Source organism: Passer domesticus, chromosome 17 (genome assembly GCF_036417665.1).
Source record: "Passer domesticus isolate bPasDom1 chromosome 17, bPasDom1.hap1, whole genome shotgun sequence".
NCBI lineage: Eukaryota > Metazoa > Chordata > Aves > Passeriformes > Passeridae > Passer > Passer domesticus.
The window spans coordinates 10,535,398-10,551,029 of NC_087490.1; the positions used below are offsets into that span (position 1 = coordinate 10,535,398).

Consider the following 15,632-nt stretch of genomic DNA (forward strand, 5'->3'; position numbering starts at 1 on the left):
CTCTGCCACCCCATGCCAACCTGCTCAAACACATCCACCAGCGCCCTACCAATCCCTCCACGAGTCAAAGTCAGCCTTAAATCAAATCATCCCCAACAACAATGACATTAATTATGCTTTTAACACATTTTACTGCTTCCCCCCCTTCCCTTCACGCCACATCTGTGTGAACAATATCCAAAAGATTTACGGTTTTCTCCCGTAATTACAGACACACAGCCAGCTCACTTATCAAAATACTTGCTGAGCAATCAGGCTCCGTTACAGTCTCTGCCAGAGATTTGTGTTGACAGCAGCCATTCAAAGCAAAAAATGTCGAATCAGGACTTATGTGGCTCTTGGAAAGTATTCCACAAAGAGTTTGCCTGTCGAGAGACATGTGGACATGGAACAGACGGGGATGAACCGTGGGAGGGGGGATTTGGGGAGCAGGAGGGGAGCAAGAGAGGATGCTGTGCAAAGCAGAGAGAGGAGGAGGAGGAGTGCAGAGAGCACAGGGAAGCAGTTTTGGGGCGTGCATGTGTGTGCATCCATGTGCAGGCATGTGCAGGCGGGTGAGGTGGGGAGGAAAGATAACTGGGTTCTGGAAACCCAGCTGACATTTGGTTCTCGTAGCACAGGAGAAAATTTAATGAGGACAAAAATATGTCTCCCTAATTCCCCTAAGAAATCATTAAAACATTTTGTTATTCCTAAATGTCTGGAAAATGAATTAGTGGCCCTGCAGGAGCCTTTCCACGCATTTTCAGCCGTTTGCAGCTCGCAGTGCCCGACGTGCCTGGCGCACACAAACCCCTCCAGCTAGGACCAGCTCTGCCAACACCAACCTCAGGGCTGCCCCGTGCCTCAGTTTCCCCCTCCCAGGACGGCGTGGGTGACAGAGGAAGGATGTCCCCGTGGCTCGCTCGTTTCGGTCAACTTACCGTCAAACAGACAAGTGGGAATAGCCGCAGTGTTACTACACGGGCTGAGCAAATGTATTCCTTTCCTAACGTCAAGATGCATTTGGCTCAGGGGCTGAAACACAGCGATGGCAAAAGCTGCTTCCTCTCCTCTCTTCGGCTGGGATCTCCAGAGCACCATGCGCCGGCCGCGGTCGGCGACGCCAGCCGTGCCAGGGACGGTGCCAGATGTGGCAGGGACGGTGCCAGCCGTGCCAGGGACGGTGCCAGATGTGGCAGGGACGGTGCCAGCCGTGCCAGGGACGGTGCCAGCCGTGCCGGGGATGGTGCCACGCTCCTCGCTGGCTCCTCTGGGCACGGGCACGCGACTCGTTAGGCAGCCAGGTCGCCACCGCGCTGCTTACCTGGAGCTCCGAGCAATTGCTTGTAAACGCTCAGGAAAGCCGTCTCAGCCTCCTTGCTTCTCTTACTAAGTGCAATCACCTGCGGGGAGAGGGATAAAGGGGTCAGGGATGGGCTCGGAAGAGGGAACCGGCCAAGCCAACACGGCCCCGTGCCCCGCGCAGAGCTCGCTGCCCGTGGCTAAACTCCCCGTGCCGCTGCCATGTCACGTCTCCCTAAATCATTGATGTGCTCTGAGTAAATGAAAATTATAATTTAATGTCGGCGCTTAAATAAGAAATAAAGAAGCCCGCCCGTTGTTGTGCCTGCAGGGCCGGATCCTTCCCCTCCCAGGGTGGTGCTGGGGGTGGAGGTGGTGCTCACAGCAGGACTGGGACACGTCCTCCTGTCCCTGTCCCCCTGGGCACCTGCTGGGGTACTGGGGTGCTGGTGACACTCGCACCAGCCGCATCCCACTAACCCAACAACATTAATCTGCTGCGTGTTCCCATCCAACATTTATCAGCATGAATCATTTACTCCCTTTAATTTTTCAAGGCACAATGACACCCCGGGGCAGGGGCTGCTGCCCACCAGGTCCCCTTGGTTACGCCTCACATCCAGCCCCACCTGGAGCAGATGGGATGGGGCAGCAGAGGGACACGAGGGCACAGACATCAGGGATGGAATTGACCCATTCCTAGCTGGAAAATGTCCAGCTGGAGCCAACTTGGGCACTCACAGCAGCCAGTGGCGGAGGAAGAGGTGCCCACCCAGCAGACACACTGTTATGACAGGGAAATAATCAATTAAATGGCTCTTAAGCCACCGATGGGCTGAACTTTGGGCCTCGGTCTGGTGGCAGCTCCCACACCAGAGCACCTTCCCCTCCTGTGTGCCAGCAGAGCTCCTGGCTCTCCCTGCCAGCCCGGATTGCCATCTCTTGTCATTCCAGCCCAAAGCAAACGGCTCATTTGTAATCCAGCAGCCACCTGAGCAAGCCGCCTTCTCCTCCGGAGCTCGCAGGCACTGGAGCACAAAGATCATTTTTCTATTGTTAAAATTGTATAAGCCGGGCTTTTTATAGCAGCTCGTACACAAACCTACTTTCTCAGCACCGCGCTTCCAGCAGAGGAGGAATTTGGGGGCTTTTCTTCAGCGTTCTGCAAAAATGCTTGGCTTCAGGGTGCTTTAAAATAATAACAGTGAAGAGGGGAAAGGAGGGAGGAGGCAGCCAGGAGTGGCACTGCCCGTGTGCTGGAGCAGGACAGAGCTTTGCCTGCTCAATCTGCCAGTGGGGTGAGCCCTGGTGGGGATTTGTAGGGATGTGGGGACACAGCAGGGCTGGGCTGCTCGTGGCATCAGCCCTGTGTGACCTCCCCATTCCCAAACCCTTTGGGATGCACAGGAGGGGAGCAGGAGCAGGCACGGGGCCATGGGGATGCCTGGACCTGCCCCATCCCCCCTGAGCTGGCATCAACCAAAGGGTGCAGAGCAAAGATCCAGCCCAAATGTTCTCCAGTCCCCCTCCACCACCCGTGCCTGTCCCTGTGCACCCCTAATCCATGCCAGGGGCAAAGAGCTGGCTCAAACCAAGCTGTCTGCACGGCCTTTCCTTCCTCAAGTCACACCTTAGAGACAAAGCATTTTCCAAGGGGAACCTTTCCCTCTCCTCAGGAGAGGTCTGAGCCCTGCATTGAGGGGTGGGAAGGAGCCTGCAGCATCCCCTGTGCTGGGCTCCAGCACATTCCAGCCCACATCAGTGCCAGGGCACCGCCAGCGTGGGCAACTGGCACATGGTGAGCCAGCCACCCACTGAGCTCTTCCAGAGTCCCACTAAACTTGTAGGAAATGTCAGTAGAAAAAAGGATATTTAACATTTTCAGTGATCTTTTCCAGATGGGGGATAATTTACTCAAATGCCAGGGGAGATTTCTGCTGGAGCAGCTCTGAGTCCCGCACAGGGATGGCTCACCCCGCACTGAAACTGCTGCAATTCCTCACACAGAGCTGAACAAACACCTGGGAAAAGCCCACATCAGCCCCAAAATCAATGTCTTATAACAAAACACCTACATTCTCACTTTCTTGAGGCAGAACCAAACCCTGCATCCACATCCAAGAAGGCAACATCCGAAAACATGCTGAAAGGAGGAGGAAATGGCTAAAAATGGGGGAGCTGAGTGCCCCTGGAAGCAGGTTCAGTGGGACCAGGATGGCATCGCTCCCATTCTCCCCATCACCACGACACCCATCAGTGACACAACCTGCAGAGCCCTCGGTGCCTGCTCTGAGTGAGCTCTGCCTGTGAATTAAACACCCAGGTATTCTTAATTCCCATTTTTCCCCCTCCAGAGCCTCCGTGGGCTCAAGGTGAGGCGCGGCACGGGATCGCCGCCGTCTGATAAATTACATTTCCGCGCCGGGTCCTTTTCATGGCTGGTGACTTTCCAGCAAAGCAATTATCACTGCAGAATGCGTAATAGCCTAATTAATTACTATTGTCAGGCTGGCCTCTGTGCCATGATTATACCTTCCGAAGCCAACTTTTTAAACATTTGGAAGCAGAAATATTATTATAATTGACTGACAAAATGGTAAAACTCCCCCGGCGCTCCTCCCGGCGCTCGCAGCGTCCCCGCTCCAGAGGCGCGGGATTCGCGTCGCACCGGCGGAGAGTTTATTCTTGCATCCACCAGATCAAGTGCAGGATAAGTAGTGGGTTATTTCCATCTAAATACTGGTGGCAGTAAACCACAAATGAGCTCTTTTTCAGCGTGCAGGAACAGCTGTCGGGGGAGAAAGCGGCAACAGAGACCCCAAATGTTGAAGGAAAAGTGATGAAAAAGAAATTAATTCAAGGCTTCGCTGTTTTCCTTGGGTGTTTTTTTTGCTGATGTGTAAAGAAGTTGGGGAGGGAGAGAGGGTGGCAAGGAGGGGGAGATGGGGAAGGAGCCACTGTCCTGGGGGAGCTCTGGGTGATGGGGCTGGACCACCACGAGGAACCAGGCATGTGTTGGGGTCCTTTGGTGCCTCTGTGTCCAAACAACCCCTTAAATCCATCACAAGTGTGCACAGAGCCATTGTGCCCCCACAGATCCATCAGAGACACAAACAAACCCCTCGCACACATCCACAGACCCATCAAACACCCACACTCCCATCACACCCCCCCAGACCCACTGCACACCCACCCAAACCCATCACACCCACAGCCCCCCCACTCCTCCAAAGGCAGGAGCAGCTCCCAAGATTTCCACAAGGCCAAAAAGCAATTCATGTCAAAAAGATCAATAATATAAAAATAAAGCCTGAGAATTCTAGTTAAAGGGAACATCACAGAAATATGTTGTTCACGTCCATGATTCGGAGATTAAAAAAAAAAGGGGGGGGAAAAAGAAGAATCAATATAAGTTCTTTAGATGATGTTATTTCTAATGAGAAATACACCAAGACTGCTGCAAATAACTGCTTAACGGAGGGAAAAAAATGCATTAATAATTTACTTTCTAAAGCGCGGGATCCCGAATGGGAGAAAATTGCTGCTGGTTCTTAATTTTGTTGTAATATTGCCTGACAAGTTCAGTGATGTTTTGGCAAAGTTCTTGAGAGCAGATTCAGAGAACACTCAGTTCATTAGGTTATTTTTCCCCTCTTTTTTTCCCACATCATCCTGACCCTGTTGCCTCAGGGAGAAGGAGCCCGAGCTCTTTCCTTCCTGTGCACCACAGCAGCAACAGGGAAAATATTTCAAGCTTATCCACCCTCCCCACCATAACTTAATCCATGTTTTTTCACTGACTGTTCAAGCTGGTTCTTTCCTTCTTTTATTTATTTTTTTTTATCCCTCATTCTTTTTCCCTGAATTTATTTTTTTTAGTGCATTTGCTGACAGTTGGCAGCTCCGAACCATCTGCCACCAGCACAAATCTCAAAATCAAAGTTTTCAGCATCCAACCCAACGAGGAACAGGCTGATTTCTGACCACCACCAGGAGAAGGTTCCACCTGGGCAGGTTAATTCCCAGCAAGGATTTCTTGCAATCCCCCCATAATTATTTTCCATGAAAAATATTTTCCTGGAAAGTTACGCTTGCGGAAGAATATTTTCCTGCAAAAATAGCCAAAATTCCCCCTGTGGCTGACAGCAGGGGTCCAGGTTGGTGTGGGATACAGGCAGGGATGCTCAGGCTCTGCATCCTTGGCATGGATGATGGGGGTGATGGGGGGGTTCCCACTGATCCCCGGATTTGGGATGCAGCCAGGCTGGCCCCGCACCCCAAAGATTGTAAAGTTTCACCTCCCACTTAGCAGAACAAAACTTTTAATTTAGATGTTTTCATCTATCTATCAGAGTAAAAAAAAATAAGTTTAAAATAATGACTGTAATAAATGAAGGTAATTAATTGTAGTTTGTTCCTTTACTGTCTAGTCAGCTTAATTTTACCTTTTCATCTAATAATGAGAAAATAATTTTTGTGCTCTGAGGGTTAATGATATGTAACTGCAAGAGCTGCTAATTGCATGTTGCAAACTATTCATCAAAATCCCCATCTGCGCTACTTGATTATGTTTGCTAAATTATTGCTTTGAATTATCTTTCATAAAGCAACTTTTGTAATTAGCAGGGCTTTCGCTCTGCTCTTTTCTCCGGCACAAGGATATTCAAACTTTGTCCCTCTCAAGCTGTTGCCATTAAACTGCTTTTGGGGAGAGAAAGGAGCTGCCCTTTAGTTGAAGAGGGGGGAAAAATAAAAGCTGGGTTTATCCTCTGTGGTTACAATTTCTTCTTCTGGTCCTGCTACTCCTTCCTCGAAGGAAAAAAATTATCTAAGAGCCTAAATATTCAGGAGATGTATTCAGGAATAGGAGAGAGAAAGGGCCCTCCAGGCCCATCCACACCCCTCCAGGTTAATATTTAAAAATGATATTTTTTCCCCTTTTTCCCCTCCCATTTAGAGGAAGGAGCAGAGGGGGAATGTTTGCCATCCATCACCCCGAGTTTATGGGCTCCTTCTCGTGATGCAGGTGGAGCACTCAGCTCTCCCTGCTTAATATTCATGGGGAGAGAGGAAAAGTGGGGTTTGAGGGGGAAATGTAAGGGATGGGAGTGGTGCAGGCTTTCAGAAATTTGAAAAAGAGGAAAAAAAAACCCAAAAAAAGAGGAAAAAAAGAGGGGGAAAGGGGAAAAAGAAGGGGGAAAAGGGAAAAGAGAGGGAACAAGGGACAAAGAGGGAGAAAGAGGGAGAAAATGAAAAAGAGAGAAGAAACAGAGAAGAGGAAAAAGCATAAAGAGAGAAAAGAGAGAAGATAAGAAAAAGATGAAAAGGAGGAAAAAGGAAAAATATTTGAAAAGAGAAAGAAAATAAAGAAGGATTAAAGGGAAAGGGAAAAATTATAGGGGGAAAGGAAGCAGAAAAAGAAAAGGGAAAAAAGGGAAGGGAAAAGAGGGGGGAAAGGGGGGAAAGAGGGGGGAAAGGGGAAAAAGGGGAAGAACAGAGTCCTGAGCCCCCCAAGCCTGGCTCCAGGAGCAGCAGCGCCTCACTGGTGTCCACCCTGCACTGCCTGGCACCAAAGCAGCCCAGAAACCCAACCTCAAGGTAGCAGAATCCACTTTTTGGGATAAAACCCCCCCAAACCTCCTGTGGAAAAACTCCCTGGCGGGCAGAAGGTGGCAGAGCTGGGGAAGCAGCTGCTGCTGAGCTGGGAATTGCATCCTGTTCTCCCTGACACCCCTATAAATCCAGAGCCACTTGGGCAGAGGGGCTGGCTGGGCTTCCCCAAGGACATTGCTCATATTCCTGGAGCGGATCTAATGAAGACTATTGGAAAAAATGCAGTATTTAAAAGACTGAAAATGTATTCCTATTGTTATCACTCTCTTTTATGTGTTTATGCACAGTGCATCGGAATGAATCAATACTGGATTGCTCTATAAATAAATGAGCATATCAGTAAACCCAGTAATAAAATGAAGTGATGAAAAATATGGAAATCAGCCACATTTGTGTAAATCCACTTATTGTTTACTTTAATATTTTCCTATGCAGTTCCGTAGCTCCAAAGAGACAGATTTAAAACCAGGTAATGCTCAGCAGATGACAGATCCTAATGTGTCGCTGCTGGCGAGCTCAGAACGCCAGCAGCTCTCCAGGGGTTTCCATCCAAGCACATTAGAGGAGCAGGGGAAGCAGCCCCTGAAGAAAACACTAAATTATCAGGGAGAAAAGAGGTGTCCTGAAGTGCCACGAGACTCTCGCCAGCATCAGGGACCAAAGCCAAGGCTCACGTGGATGTGGAGCATTTGGGGCAGGATGGAGAAGCCTTCCCTGGCAGCATGAGGGGCTGGGACCGTGTTGTCCCACCCCAGTAGCTCGGCTCCTCCTCAGATCCCCCACTGCAAGCTCATCCTGGGATCCTGGCTGTGCCAGGGCTCCTCCTGGGCACACCAGGGCAATTCCCGGTTACATCGAGGCATTTCCCAGCCATGGCACCTCCTGGCTGTGCCACTGTGCTTCCTGGTCATGCTCTGGCAACCCCTGAAAATGTCATGACATCTCCAAGCCACACCCTGGCACCTCCCAGCCACATCCTGGCACCTCCCAGCCACATCCTGGCCACTTCTGGCACTTCCCAGCACTGGTGGCTCCTTGCCCTGCCTGGAAGCTCTGTCCTGTCTGTCCCTCCTCATTTCAACCCCCCAAGAGCCAACAGGGTGGGGAAGGCCTGGGATCATGACCCTGGGATCCCCAGGACCGTGGGTGGAGAGGGCAGCTCCTGCCCCCGTTGCCCAGCTCTCCTCTGAGCATTCCCCAGAACGCTGCCAGTTTTCCCTCCCACCCAGCCAGGCTGGCAGAAACACCCCTCCCCACACAGCCTCCAAGAAAAGCTATTTTAGAGTTGCTCTTTTTTTCTTCTCCCCCCCCCACCCCTTTCTCATCTTTTTTTAATTCATTTTTTTCCTAACAAACAACCCATCTCCCCCCATCTGGGCTGCGAGCTGGGTGCCAGCAGCTCCGCGCCAAGCGCTCAACGTTTGCTTTTTATAAACGCCTCGAAACCCAAAATTCCCTCCCGCGCTGCTGGGATGCAGCCAGGTGGATACTGCAGCCAGCAGGATGCTGCACCCCCCAAGAAACCCCTTTTCCTCCAGCTCTGCCCACCCAACAGAGCTACCAGAGGTGGCGAGAGCCAGAAATGCCCAAACCTCAAGTTAGGGGCTAAAATTTGCCTTTGTGGCCAGCTAAGTTCCCTTTTGTTAGTCAACAGCATCTACAGCTCCCAAAAATCTCCTTTCTGGGGAGAGAAATCTGCTGTCCTGCCGAGTTAATTCCCTAACAGCAGATCTCCTGAACCCCAGGTACATTTTTTCCTAAATTCCCAACTGAGTTCAATTAAATGTTTATGAGACTCTGCGCTTTCCCTCCACCACCCTGCCAGCACCGGCATGAAGCTCCTTCTGGAACAAAACATAAACAAAAGGTGGACAAAAACAACAAGAAAAATAGGGGGGAAAAATAAAATTCAGGGTGTTTAGGAGGGCTGGAGTTTGAATTTGAGGAATACAATTCCCCCGGCCCAGTTTTGCTCGGTGTCGCACTGGCAGTATCGACAAGGGGGCTCACATGAATAATTGAAGGAATTCTGAATTCCCCGCAAAAGAAAAGGCAAGCCGAGAGGGCTGTTGAGATAATCAGGAGCTGGCTAATCAATATTCTCAGCCCCAGCCTCCTCCTCGCTCCTCCAAAAGGAGCAGTGCCATAAGCTCATCAGTAACTGTAAAAAAAACATCGCACTCCGAGTGTCAAAATAGTCAAGCACAGCATATTGTATTGCCAGATTTCCCTCCCGGTCCACCTCGGTGCCAGATTCCATCCATCAGCAGGGAGGGAAGCCGTCCAAAGATGACTTACTTACGCTTAAGTGTTCATAAATAAGGTTTTTAAGATATAGATGGCTTTTTAATTTTGGTGGAATGTAGGAAAAAAATAAAATCGAATAAAAATGATGGGGTGGATGTGGTGGGAAGAGATCTCTCGGGTGCTGCCTGGTAAATTCCACAGCCCAGGGGATGTTCTGGTCCTTATCCAGCTTGTACCAGGGTGAAAACAGCCATAAAAAAAATTAGGCTGGCACCATAAACTGTGGCAAAAGCTTTGTCTGGTGGGGAGATATGGCAAGAGGACGTATTCCCACTATGGAAACCTCATTAGACAGACTCTAATTACTGCCCTGCGGTCCGGGGGGAGAGACAGACACCATAAAAACCTGAGTGGGGGGGTGGTCATTAATTGCTTTTTGATAAATTGGGGGCTGAGGTGCTGCTGGCCGAGGTCGGGAGGTGCCTGCCTGAGGCTCAGCTGTGCCCCAGGCTCTGGCTGCTGGTGATTCAATCCCATCCTGCTCCCAAAATTGGGCATTTTTGGGGCAAATTTGGTTTGTGATGGAAGGAGCCGCCTTCCCTCTTTATCAGCAGCTGCTCCTGGCCTGCAGGACTTGCAGTTTGCTCCATCTCCATGTCCCAGCAAAACCTCCAAACTCCCATGAAACCAGCCTTGCACTTCAGCATCGTGAGGATTTAAGCTCTGGCTGCCTGAACACGAGGGATTTGGTTCTTTCCTCCCTGGCATCACCAAAACCATCACCTGGCAGTGCCACGATGGGATGTGGGGCAGGATACCTGGCACAGGGATCCAGCAGCCTCCCCTGCCAGCCAGGCCACAGGCCAGGGGGGTGACCCCGGCCATCCATCACCCCCCTCCCTGTATGTAAATCCCTGATGCCAAAGATGTATGGAGCCAATTACCAGGGGTCACTGCCGGGTGGAAAATTCAGACAACGAAGCTCCCGGTCTCCGATGAATTTGCGCAAGATTGCAAGTTACTGCCTTTTATTGGACAATATAAATATTTCACTGTTATATAAAAAAATATTGGCGAGAAAGCAGATAAAGCCGGGTCCTGTGTGTATACAGAGAAGCAGGGAGTGAAAAACGGCCGTCAGCATCTTTTTAACGGCCTCTGGTGCGGCGCAGGAACGGCCGCGGAGGGGTGGGATGACCACGGTGGCACCACAGGGCTGGGGCATCTCAGGGACCCCCAAGGATACAGGGGGAATGGGAATGATGCTGGAATGAGCCCAGACACACAGACAGTGGGGTGGTCAAAGGGGTTGTGTGCTGAGCCAGCCATGATAGAGAGCAACACGGGGGATGCAGAGACAGAGAAACCTTGGAGGCTCAGCGCCATTCCCAAGAAATGGATGTTGTCCCTAAGCCTGTGCCTACCACAGAGGATGCCCAGGAGGGTTGGGGTAGGAACAGCCTCACCATATGGATCAATCCCAAATGCATTTTCCCAGGTCTTTCCCAGTTTGTCCTTCTGGAATCACATGTGTCCCCATCTGCAGACCCCGTGCCAGCACAGGACACCCTAATTTCATGCTCACCAACACATCAGCACATTCCCTGTGACAATGAAGCCAGAGGAAAGAAAAAATAAAAAGCCTATAGGAATCAATACCTCTTTCTCTCTTTCCCTATATTTTATTAAAAACTTTAGCATCAATATTAATGTTTAAATCCCCACCAAGCTGACTTTAATTACCTGTAAACTGCATCCACAGCTACGTGGACTTTGCTCCTCGCTGCAGTAAATACAGCTGAGAAGGAGCAGTGCCAACACCTCCGAGCATCCCCTTCCCATTCCTGCAGGAGGGGATGGATCCAGCACCCCCCACCCTCAGCAGCATGTGGGGAGGGGATGGTGGGTGATGGAGCCAGAGCCACGACCCCATCTGAGCGTGGATGGAGCTGAAAGGAGAAAGGGGGAGAGGAGAGAAGGGAAAAATTGAGATCCCGGGAAGAAAATGATGCGTAAATATAAAATATCTGGGACTCTCACTGCCAAAAGGAATCTGCTTCCAGCCACTACATGAATCACTCTGAGGGGGGGACGAGGGAGAAGCAGCTGAATGGAGTCCATTAGTGGCTGAGGACGATGAATAACTCGCAGGCAGCAGGAGCCGCTCCGGAACGCGGCGAGGGCCTGGAGGGCTGGGAGCTGCCAGGGAAACCAAGAGGGACTGGGACCAGCTCCCCCTGAACCCCCACCAGCAGCCACCTCCTCCCTTTGCCTGCTGTGCCAGAAAAGAGGAATACAAGCTTGTTGTGCTTTCCTTGCTCCAGCCACGTCTTTAACCCCTGGAGCCCATGGGCACACAGAAAACAGCACAGCAGCAGAGGGAGCAGGGAACAGTCCCCACTGGTGCCACTGGTCACCCCAAGACCCATCCCAGGGCCACTAGTGTGCAGGGCACAGATGCTGAGAGTGAGGTTTCAGCATCTAAAATGGAATCGGGGTTTACAGAGCATTATCAGAGGAGCTGTAATGGGATCTCGCAGAGGGCAGAGATTTGAGCCCTGCATCAGATTCCCATTCCCGGGGAGGCAGGAACAGGCTGTGTGCTTAAAAAACCCATCTATCAAGGGATGCTATCACATGCTCTGGTGTTCTGCTGCTGCTCACAGGCAGCTCCAGAGTTTTGCCATCCTGCTCCTTCCAGAGGCCAATGAGGAGCTGATGGAAGGGCCCAGCCTGGTCCTGCCCCTCCAGACCCCACATCCTGGCAAATCCCCCTCCAGGCATCCCACAGCCTCAGCTCCTCCCAGCCAGCTTCTTTAAGGCCCCTTCCTGTTAGATCCACCCCAGGCTGCTTCCCAGGGCCAGGGCTGGGACGGCGGCAGCGGCGTTCGAGGGCTACACTCCCACAATAATATTCATTTCCATATTCATTCCGTGTTTATCTTGCAGATGTACGGATCCGTTACAATGGAGAAAAAAGAGAACTCAGAATTTGTTCTCAAAAGATATTCAAATTAGTTAATCAAGAGTCCTTTTATCACGTGTCTCCTGTACCAGCAGCAACTATCCATCGAGATAAATGATCAGCTGCTAATAACTGATTACACTGCAGCAAGTGTTTTCTTATCCCCATTACCACCATGTTTAAAGACATTTTATAAATTTCTAATTATCGTAAATTGTTTCTCCTTTGGAAAACATCTTCCCATAGTCATCAGCTGTCAATTTGCTCTGAAAATCTCTCTTTGAAATGAGCTCATTGCAAGATGCTTGGGAAGCAGAGAAAACCCTTCCAGGCTCCTGGCTGATGGGATGCAGCCTGGACACCTCCACACCAGGGCATTGGGGGACTGGGATGTTCCTCCATCCCTTCACAAGTGGATCAGACTTGAAAATAAAATAAAAGCATCCATAAGTGGGATCAGTCCTGGATGAAGGTGCTGCCTTTACCTGGCTGATGATGCCAAGGAACTGCGTGGTGGAACGGGCCGTGGCTCCAGGTGGATTCGCTCTCCAGTGAACCATGGAACAATAAAAAAGCCAGGAGTTCATAAAACAGCTCTTGGCAAACACCAGCTCCTTCCAGCACTGGCATCCCAGGGTGGATCTGGGCTTGGAAGGGCCCTAAATAAGATCCTGCTGGTTTCCTGTGTATTTTACCAATGAAAGATAAAATAGTGGAGAGGGTTTGAAGCCAGCCAGGACCTTAAATCCAGCAGTGGCCTCGAGCCGCCGCTCCAGCTGATTTCTGGGCCCCATTCATTATTGCAATCAATCAGCTTAAAGAAAAACAACCGCATAAACAACAATAAACCAACCTCTAAACTCTCTCAGGCACTTTAATGGGTCCTTCCATCTTCCCCAGCCGTGACCACAGGGCTGGAGCTGCCATCCACGGGCCAGGATACAGCTGGGAAGAAGAACAATGGCACAGGGGAGTACCCGTGTGCTCCTGGATGCAATGAGCTCCCCTGACACCCAATATTCCCCAAAAGCACCAGGCACACCACCCTCCTTGGGTGATGGTGGCTCCACTGGTGACATTCACTGCCTGGGGACGACCAGGACAGGCACATCCCAACCCTCCTCCATGGTGTATCCAGACCCTGGAGATACTTGCCAGGGTTTGGCCAAGTGCCTCCGTGCCAGAGCAGATTGAGCCAAAGCTGCCGGAGGCAGAGGCAACACGGAGACACAGGATGGGAGGAGGAGGAGGTGGAGGAAGGCTGCCCAGGATAAGCTCCCTGCAGAGGATCAGGGTGTCCAGCCAAGCATGTTCTCCAGGCAGAGCAGGGCCCGTGAATGCCAGGAAAGGGAGGAGCAGCCGACGGGACGCGGAGCCTGGCACGGAGCAGCCAAGGTCCTTCCCGGCTCCAGGGGGGCTCAGACCAGGGAAGGAGACGCCGCAGGCACCAGCCATGCCATTATACGCTTTATTGATGCTGTTCTGAAGAAAGCTAATCAATATATTAGATTTCCCAAAGAAAGAAAACACCAGCTGCCAGCAGCACATAACTCCTCCGCCGCCGCGCTGCATTTTTCCATCGAGCCCCGGAGCCGCGCGCGGCTGCGCAAGATGAGGTCACGTTCAAGAGGAGACCTTCTGCTCCTCTGGCCACCAGGTCAGAGCCAGGGCCACGGCCACTGTGCAGCCACATGCCAAAGCACACGGCCCCTGCCTGGGGTTGAAGTTAAAATGTGGCAGTCCTCAATTATTTTGCACCAGCATCAAGTGTGGGGTGCAGGGAGAGAGCTCAGCACCCAGCAGGACAAACCCAGCCTGGTCCAACAGGGCTCCCCAGGGAACTCCCAGTCCTGATGCCTGTATGGACTCACAGCCCCCATTTGCAGCTCACAAGGGTTCCCCAAGAGCTTTTCCCATTGGGAAGAGCCATTTGGAAACTGCCCTTTCCCAGCCACATTTCCCTGTAGAGACATTCCCATGACAGTGATCACTCCCAAATCTGGCCACTCAGCCACACACCAGGACTGCAGGGAAACTGGAAAGCACCAAACCAATGGATGCTCCTGGGATCCTGGCACACAGAGCCCTGGAACACCAATCTGTGGCTCCTGATGTGCCCTGCTCCCCACTGCCCACTCCCCATCTCCACTGCTGGTAGTGACCATTCCTAAACCATTAAAGCCTGTGCTGTGGCAGCTCCAAAAGCCATTTAAAAAGGACAGGATAAATCCACGTTGGACCAGCAGGAAAGCAGACTGACGTCACAGGGAATTGATTAGTGCTTTAATAGAATTGGATCATTGGGAGGGCTGCAGACCCTGTTTCAGAAACCCAAATGTTATGCAGATTCACATTGAAAACCCTAAACCAGGGCGCATTTATTTAACGAAGGCAGAGTAAATGTCCCACATTTCCCCAGGATTATCTGAACCATATCAGATATAATCCAATGATCTGTAAAGTGATTATACCCAACTGAATATACGAGATCTCTTCTGGTAATGCAATATTTCATCCAGCTGCAGACATTAGGAGGAGGCAAACAAAGGAGGAGATTTAATAAGTGGAAATAAAACTATAGGCAGAGATAGTTTTAAATTTTTCTTTTTTTTTTGTATCGCATCTAATTGCAATCAACAACAGACATCTGACACAGTGACAGCATCAGCAAAATTGCTGCTGAGAGCACAGAATCTTTGTCTAAAAATAATCAGACATTCAGCGCACCACTGTTTGTTATAATGGTAATCGATGCTGGAGGCTTTGAATTCCATCAATTTATAGATCTGCTCTGTTCTGCCTGGTGATTGTGTTCTGCACACATCCCCTCCCGCTCGGCGCAGGCAGCGCCGGGGCACTGTGTGATTAAGATAAGCTCAGATTCCTTTCATACATTCCTTATCAGCTCTAATTCTCCACCAGGCAGAGATGTTCACAGCAGTTAAAGATTAGTTCAGCTTCTCAGACGCCAAATTTGAGGGTATTGATCAATAAATCAAATCACGGCAATCAATCGCCCGATGCAAGTCTAGCCGATGCATTATTACTGGCGCCTTCCAAGCCGAGGCTTTTTCATGGGTTTCATCAAAACGCGGCTTCCCTGGCTCCCCGCCAGCTCCTGGGCTGCCTAATAGACTCCACAGCAGAGGAGCTCCAGCCCAGCAGAAGAGCAATAAATCTCTCATCAAACAGCCGATAGAGAAACAAGATGAACATCTGTTTTGCTGCAATGAAACTCCTGTGTTCTTCAGAAGCTGCAAACCAGGTCTGACAGACCACCCCAAAGGCAGCTTTGCCTTCAACAAAGCAGCAAAGCAGAATATTTGCTGGTTATTTCAATCAGGTAATTTAAGAAGACTTTGCATTCTCCTCTCTGCAGCTGCCGGAGCTTTACAGACAGGATTCCTGCTCAGTCGATAATAAAAGCCATCCTGGGACCCTGTACTATGAAGGCAATTTTATGATACCCATTATGTGGCAATGTAACTTCATTAAAAGCTGTTTATTCCCTCTAAGCATTTTA

The 15,632-nt window shown here is 50.6% G+C and overlaps 1 protein-coding gene across 14 annotated transcripts in view; it reads right to left on the bottom strand.

Moving 5' to 3' along the window:
• Positions 1-15,632, bottom strand: part of CUX2 (cut like homeobox 2) — a 62,926-nt gene that overhangs the window by 16,383 nt on the left and 30,911 nt on the right. For 5 of the 14 annotated variants that reach the window (XR_010348659.1, XM_064392382.1, XM_064392380.1 and 2 more), the window contains exon 1: positions 229-1,065. Coding sequence is in view for 13 of the 14 variants with exons in the window: in XM_064392382.1 (XP_064248452.1) it covers positions 229-544 (316 nt within the window). In the remaining variant the exon portion in view is untranslated. Of the gene's footprint in view, positions 1-228; positions 1,386-12,962; positions 13,016-15,632 lie in introns of those variants that run through there. The other 9 variants (XM_064392392.1, XM_064392391.1, XM_064392388.1 and 6 more) reach the window with 4 other exon arrangements.